This window comes from Hordeum vulgare, chromosome 4H (assembly GCF_904849725.1).
Source record: "Hordeum vulgare subsp. vulgare chromosome 4H, MorexV3_pseudomolecules_assembly, whole genome shotgun sequence".
NCBI lineage: Eukaryota > Viridiplantae > Streptophyta > Magnoliopsida > Poales > Poaceae > Hordeum > Hordeum vulgare.
In genome coordinates this window covers 580689749-580698002 of record NC_058521.1, presented here as the reverse complement: position 1 = coordinate 580698002, position 8254 = coordinate 580689749, and the positions used below count along the sequence as shown (strand labels likewise).

The 8254-nt window shown below is 48.1% G+C and overlaps 1 protein-coding gene across 1 annotated transcript; it reads left to right on the top strand.

The window, feature by feature from the left end:
• The first annotated feature begins 6431 nt into the window (after nt 1–6431).
• On the top strand, nt 6432–7014 carry LOC123447227. The gene has a single exon (XM_045123810.1). The coding sequence runs from the start codon at nt 6489–6491 to the stop codon at nt 6804–6806; it is 318 nt and encodes a 105-aa protein (XP_044979745.1). The 5' UTR covers nt 6432–6488; the 3' UTR covers nt 6807–7014.
• The last annotated feature ends 1240 nt before the right edge of the window (nt 7015–8254 follow it).

The window sequence follows — 8254 nt, the reverse complement described above, 5'->3', positions numbered from 1 at the left end:
CGTCTCCTTACGATGGGTAGGGGACACCGGAACCGGCGATACCGTCAACACCGTCCATGCGACACACACCCCCGAGGGCACCACACCTCACCCCGTCACGCGCTTCTGACATCGGGAACCGATGACCCACGACCCGCCTCTGCCAAGGGTGGGCGGCGATCCAGAGAACGCCCCTTAATCACCCTGAATAGCGACGATACAGAGAGTAGCCAGGACCTAGGAGGGTCAAAAGAGATCAAGCGGACATGAAAAGAGGAATTGGATCCGCGTCACAGACCCATACAATGATCTAACCCTAGGAACCACCCGTGCCGGTGCGTACCGCCCAAGGTGGTTGTTCCAAGAATGCCTTTGTATATTACGACCCAGTTAGAGCATCTACAGCCGGAACATGCAAATCCGGTGCTTCAAACGCACAGTGATCGGGCGTGTCCGCTTTAAACCCCTACTTTTTGTCCGCGTAGCCGCACCTTTCATATTTTTTTTCATATGTCCGATCACTTGCACGTGTTCGATGGATAAGAAAAGAAAGAGAGAGAAAAGAATGAATAAATAAAAAAAAAGTGATATGGGATGGGGTTGTGTCCTACGTGGCAGACTGACCAAGATTATCCGAGCGCGTCCGTAAGCCCTCATATCATCACCATATTTGAGATGGATATGAGGAAAACTGATCAGTCTAGGCATTTGAGATGGATATGAAGATCCGTTTGAATTAAATTTTTATGACCGGTTAATGATTGAGCGGACTGCTCGAACATTTAAGACGGGTTTGAGGGTCCCATTATAGATGCTCTTACCAATGAGCAACCAGAAAACATGAACGACTTCGCGGAGGCGTCAGCGAGCGAGCGCCCCTTTCGCCCTATTTTTGAGCCGTTTCTTGGTGCAACCCACCGGACGCTCGACACGGCATGCGCTGGTTCTGCCCCCACGCATAGATCTGGACCCGTGGGAAGGCATTTAAGCGCACGCATCCCCACGAGTTTAATTGCCAGATTTGTCCACGGCGGCGGAGGCGGGTAGGGTTGCTGGGACGCCGACAGACAGACAGCCCGTCGGTCGTCGTCGCTACCCTGTCGTCGTCTACTTTCCGGCCGCTCTCGCGCGCGCGCGGTTCTCCGGCCGTCCGGCTTCTTCCGTCTTCACAATCAACGTAGCTCGCCGCTCCACTCTACGAGACACACGTGTATTATTGTCTTGGACTAACCGCGCGCAGATGGAGTCGCGGTCCGTTGCAGCCGTCCATTTCTACAGCCGCACCCTATACACGACGACGACGGTAGTTTTGATTAGTTGTTCATCTAAAAAGGAAACCATCCCACGGTTTGTGTCTGTGTGAAAACTAGTTTTTCTTTGTTCGACAAAGTGAAAGTTCTTTTTGCGGATGATACATGATAGTTTCCTATCTTAAAATGCAGCAGCAAGCAAACACAAATCAATATAAATAACACGTGGTCTGAATGCACATAACCAAACTTCAAAGTCTGCTAATAAGAAAAGAAACATAACCGACAATCAAAAACAATAGAGTCTTATAGACCCACACTATGTTTATGTCAAAAATGATGGCGGATTGATCCGAAGGTTATGCTGAAACTTATGTTAAGAAAAAACCTTCATAGACACATGCTTGAATCTCGTACACACCGTCTTAAACAACGGTTGGTACTTCGTTCGTTGTAGCATAGACCACATAGTAGAAAATAATATGTAAAAGGAAGCATTTTGTCATGAAAATCAAATCATTTTTATATTGCCAAAACGACCAAACTAAGACATACGCTTTTATCTTTATGAGCGTTCTGAATCTATTTGTAATACCGTCCGACCAATGACCAAATATATTAGCAACACTTACAGACGTTATTTAAATGATTGATCATGTAGGACGTGCAAACTAACATTAAAAATAAAGATACGAAAACTAGTTTATTTTACAAGTAGTCTTTTTTCAATCAAATTTATAAAATTTTATATAATCAGTTTATATACCTATAGTTACTTGCAAAGGCCGGAGGTTTGACCTCCTTTTTCCAAAAAAAAAGGAACTAGTTACATAAACCCAAGCGATTCCTCTCGAAACCCTATCAGAGACGATACGTGAAGGCATCGCGTTGTCCCTCCTTTCCACCAGCTTTGTCGGTGTGGGAATGAGGAGAGGCCCCGATTTATTTGATGGAGTTTGTAGCTCTTTCTGATTCTGGGCTTTGGCTATGAGGTTATGGTCTGCAAGGCTTGTTCTTGCAGCGACGACAGTGGCTTGCCTTCATAGTTTGGTCCTCTGGCCTTGCCTCCGTCATCTTCGGTGCAAGCTCCGGTACTGGTGTGAGGCCTATAAGCGATAATGAAGGTTCAACTTTTCTTTACAAAAACACGTAGGAGATCCGTGTGCTGATGTATTAAGATAGAAATCAATCAGTATTGCAAGAGTTGGGAGTCGCCACAAGCTGAGATTTGTGGCTCTCTAGTGCTGATGGCTTCTCCTCCAGGACGTTGGTCCAGCAGGACCGTCACCTTACTGACTTTCCTTTTGTGATCAGCAACGACAAGCTACTACCAGGAACCTCTCCAAAGGCGATTCGTGAGGCGATTTCTGCCTCCACTCCTCGCCTGGCGTTGGTCAGGGTCCTACTCCCGGTGATTCTCCCAGCCAAGGAGATAAGGTAGGCTAGCTTAGTTCAGAGGCGTTCCACAATGGAGAAGATGACGCCGCATCCGAATAATTTGCCTATGTTTTTTCTTCATCTCGGTGGTGCTCTACTGAGTGGTGCCGAGGAGCAGATGGCTTGGTGTTCTTGCCGATCTTTTGATCTGGTGAGATTTGCGTCTAGTGGTCAACGCTAGGCATACTTCTCTGTGGCGTTGGCATCGGCTGTTGTAGTTGTATTTGGCGTCTTGCAACGGGACGCGTGAATGGTGACAGACGACGACGTATCGCTTCTTCAACCGTGTTGGATGAAGTTGATGCCACCGAGATCTAATGGACACGAAAAGAACCACGGCCAACGTGCCACAAAGCCTCGGTCTCGTCGCTCGCGGCGCTCCTGTTCATCGGCTTAAAAGGCATCATTGTATGAAAAGGTGCTCCCTTCGATCTTGGTATGGTGGATGTCTTCCTTTTTCTCTGGTGTCGCCATGACGATGGCAAAGGACAAAGATGGGCAACGATTCAGCAAGGCACAAGGTTCTTCACTCTTGAAATTTTAGTTTCACTTGTTGTAGGATCCTTGGCGCAAAAAAGTGAGACATCTATGTATGTCTCATGTGATGATCACATATGTATTCTCTGTAATATATTTGTCTAATAAAATATATGCGGTTATTAAAAAAAAACGACAAGCTGACTCCGACGATAGGCCACACACAGCGGGGTGCTATCGGCCCATTTGGGGGACGAAATCACTATTCAGACCTTTTCAACGATCTTTGTCATAAACTGAACTCGATATGAAAGTATTTCATGATCTGACCGTTTTGACAACGTCATAACCCGTGGTGTTACTGTTCAACATAAAATGCTGAGCTAGATAGCGTTTCTGTCCTTATCCATAGTCAAGCTAAACGCGCATACGTGAAATGTCAGAAACGTCGAGCTAGATGCCGTTTTTGAAAACGACATTGACCCTGGCGTTTCTGTGTAAGACAGAAACGTCAAAGGCCTTGGCATTTTTATGTTGCTTCAAAACGTCAAGGTCTTTAGCATTTATACTATTGGTTTAACTAATAGATGCAGGTGGTTTTTTAAAAGAAGAATATTACTGGGAAAGAAGATCATGGACTAATAAATTTAGGTGGTATTATTTTTTAAAGAAGAATATTACTGGGAAAGAAGATCATGGACTAATAGATTTAGGTGGTATTATTTTTTAAAGAAAAATATTACTGGGAAAGAAGATCATGGACTCATGGTATGCCTGGCTGGAAGAATCACGACATGGACGACGGACCTATGGCCACCATGGATTGAGTGGTTTAGTGGTTACTGTCATGAGTCATGACCCGAGCTAGAGAGCAGTAGCCAGCGCTAGACTTGTAGCTAGGAGAGTTACCGGTACGCAACGGATCGACCAGATGTGTTCACAAGTAGATGGAGAACTCAGTCCGGGCGAGGGTCCATGGCTTCCTGATTTGGACGGCGAAGTCTTCCCCCATTCACACGCCAACGAAGCAAGCAACACCACCACCTTTACGCCGGGTACGCCGGCGGCGTGCTCTCCTTATCCGCCGCTTCATCAATGCTCGATCGATCTCGATCGTCGCTCGATTGTGCATATCTAGACCCCGAGGCTACACGAGATCGATCAACCAGCAAGCGAGACCGACAGGATCCGCGGTTAGTTTGTGGTGCCCGGTTGGGTTAATCAACTTGTCTCACTCGATGTGGCTTGTTTATCACGCGCTGCGATTTGGTATTGACGAATTATTGTCAGCCTGCAACGGCTCGCATTCACGCATCAGCACATGCGTGGACGAAATGGTCTCACGAACTTAGCTTGTTTATCATGCGGTCGTTAAGCAATGCTGCTCTGAGGTTAGGAGTCAACATGCAACAGCAGGCATTGACGAAGCTGGAGTGTGCATATGCGTCAATGCGAGCTGTTTCTCAGGGTCACGCCCTCCCTTTGAATTCCATGGCATCCATCATCAGGGCTCTTGACAAATTTGTTACTGGCTAGATATGGAATAATAACTCTATGTTTGGTCATTGGATAGTTGTACACTTAAGCGACTTCTCGCACACGTATAGTACAGTTTGTTTCAGATCACATCACCCTGAGATGAAACCGCATCGCCAGACCAGTTAGGCTGGTCGTAATGAGAGTATCATAGGTAGTATCATGTATGTTAACTAGGCATATTTGATGAGGTGACATGAAATTAAATGAAGAAAGAGATGGTTGAGTGTCATATTATGATACCATATCATATTAAATGTTGCGCTACTATGTATCATGCATGATAATAAATGAACTGTGCTATGATACTAGCACATGATACTATGCATTACGAATGTAATATCATACACTAGTATCATATGCATGATACTAGTATATGGTACTCCCCGTTACAAACAGACTTAAGCTCATTAGCACTCGTTTTGTTCCAAAATAAATGTCGACGACTTAGTGCTACAATTAACGACAATTATTTTAAGACGGAAGGAATACTTGCAGTTACAAACCAGCCCAAGTTGCACGAGCAGAGAGTATCAAAGGAAAACAATTGTAACCATATTCACACCAACATTTTTCTTATTACGACTAATCCACAGTCTAGCAACTGACTCATAGCAAATCAAACTCAGATCCCAGCACCACGCGGGCCAGTGCACATACATAGTATCCACCTTGGATGCACGTTATGCGTCTCCTTGGAAAAAAGATGGCACCATTTGGATGTATTATAGCAGCTGCGATTCCCTTAACAAATTTGAACCAGGGGAGAGACCATAATTAGTTAGGCGATGCAGCATCGCGTCAAATAAGTGCATGCACGTAGGACGGGTCCCCTTGGGTAACCCTGCAGCATGCATTGCAGACACCAGCTATACAACGTGTCTGAATTGCGTCATCTCTGAGGAATCGCACCTGTTTCTGAGCAGATTCAGATACTGATGATGTGACTGGTTGCCGGTCCATTGTGTCATTTGTACGCTAGCATATGTATGCTTCCTCAGTTTCTCTTGCCGATTTGACAATAAATCGACATATGCACAGATCGATGGCACATTAGATATGAAGCAATGTTGGACCTGATCGCCTCATGCACGCACGACGGATCCCTCCCCCCTAGTTAGCCCAGTTAACCCTTCCTGCATGCATGCATGCAGCCACCAACTCCCTTGTGTGAATTGTGACATCTGATCGAAAAATCGCACCTGTTTTGAACAGCTTCCGATACTGATGATGTTGAGACGTCTGATCGGCTGTCGATTGTGTCATCCGGACGCTAGTACATATATGATGATACAAAGCAACTAGCAAGAATGCGAAGACTACCGTGCGTGGAAACGTTAACGGATGACGAAGAGTGGATACAGATTATATGGTGCCGATGAAATGCCGTTCAGTGGCCAGGATTCCAGGTTTTCTAAGCGCACGTCATCTGTCCATCTCCATCGCCATTAATAAACGTTGTTTTTCTTCTCGATTTCACGGGCATTAACTGCGGTCAAGTGGCAATGTTGCCAAGATCCTAAGCCAAACTTACTTTTTTTTTTCTTCTGCAGTATCCTAAGCCAAGATCCTAGGGTGAAAAGAACAGCACGGAGCGGTACTGATTCGCAAGAAGATAGATAAGGTTTTAACGGTACCTTTCGTTCTTTTCTTCTTGAGCTGGACAGACCACTTTAATCCTTCTGTTCAGATACACGAAATTGGAACATCCCTATAATTAATCGAAGGCACCAGACTGAAGATTAGGCGAGTGATTGTGCTTGGAGCCAGAGCCAAAATAGCTGATCCCGCGCAGCGCCGGGACCAGCAATGGGAGGCCGCTCCGTGGCCTCCAGGATCGCCCGGCGAGATCTTCCTCCGCCGCAAGGCTCCACCGGCGCAGACAACGGCGGGCGTAAAGCTTTCCACGAGAAGCCACCGCGCCTGCTGATTCCTGTGTCTGCTAAAGGCCTAGCCGGAACCAGACAATGCCAACGGGCTCACCCCCGTACGTACGCCGCAATCATCCGGCGACGGGCCAGCCAGCCAGCCCGACCTTCTTCCGTCCGCTTCTGGTCGTCGCCGGGGAAGAGGACGATCGAATTAGGCCGGCGCTGTCGCTGCACGTTTGACGCATTAGCTTTCTGATTAGCGATTGCATTGTCACGTCGGTTTCCTCCTTCCAACCTGGTCTAGCGAAACCGGCCGCGCGCTTGTGTTTTTTCCTTTTGACTAGCGGCCGCGCGCTTGCGTTGTCTGGACACGTGATTGCGCATGGGATCCAGAGAGTTCTATAGAAATGAACCTGGAAATTTTGTGCTAATAATTTGGTGGAATGTGTGATTCTGATTTTTACTGCTCGACGATGATCTCTTATCAGGATCTATTGGAAGATCCCATACGGACAGAACATTAAGCTTTTTTTGTTGTTGCAAAAAGGACAGTAACATTAAGCTAATTGTGAGTTGGCGCAGCCAAGGCAAGGGAAGTACTCGACTCCACAACCACCTGCGTCCTTCCCAGTAGGGCGGCATCCAAACCCTAGCCATGGGGCGCGCAGTGGCCGAGGACGGACAAAAATTGAGGTAGGGCGGGTTTTGGCCGTTCGCCGCCGACAACGCTGCCATGCCGATGCGTCGTCTTGCATGCAGCCTGCACCAGCGAAATCAAGGTAAGGCGGCCGTTAGGCCTTGCCCTATCGGGTCCTCCGCCACTAGGGGCGCACACTTCCTCCTCCCCTCCCTTAGTAGCTGTCGAGAGATGTCGTAGGGCTACACCCAGGGGTCGACGACGGTGGTGGAGGACTCCCACTCTCCCGCATCTCAGGGGTGGTGCATGCCCCCTACAAGTGTGAAGGCGCGACCGATCTATTGGACGGTGGCGACGGCTAGGGCGATGGTGGCCGGCGCGCCCTGCCTCGGATGATGGCGGCTGCAGGCGCATCGGGTAGCCTAATCACGGACGTGCGGCGACTGGCCTGGTATAGGCGATGAAGACTGCTATGCTGCAGCGGCACACCATCTGGTTTCGGATCGATAGCGGCGTGGAGGGCCTGATGGACTGCTCGGCGACACCTCCGGTCAGATCTGATATGATAGATGCAGCCGGCGGTGGTGGTCATCTCCTCCGTCGGAGGTGGTCGGCCTGAGGCCGGGTGTTCGGATCTCGTGATCTGTCATCTAGTCCGGGTTGTGAGTCGAGGAGACACAGTTACTCTGTGTCGTTACTTGATCAACACACTCGTGCTACTCTGGGGAAAATCCTAGGATCTGGTTTTTTTAAATCGGACGATGATGGCACCACGATATCGTTTCTCTATTGGGAGCATTGTTTATGGAGTAGCGCTGGAGGTGAAGAAGCATCCTCTTGAACAGGGCTTTGGTGGAGATGTAAGTCATGCCTAGCCGACAGGTGCTACACGATGTCATGCCTTTTCGGCAGGTGCTACACACGAAAAATCTTTTTGAGTCTCCGCGTCGGGATGGACGAGCGCAGCATGGTGGCGCCGTTGGGCACCGTGGTGGCGTTGACGGATGGCCGGGCGGGCAAGGATGATGCGAATCTCTATCTAGAAGATAGGACAACGGTTCGATAAT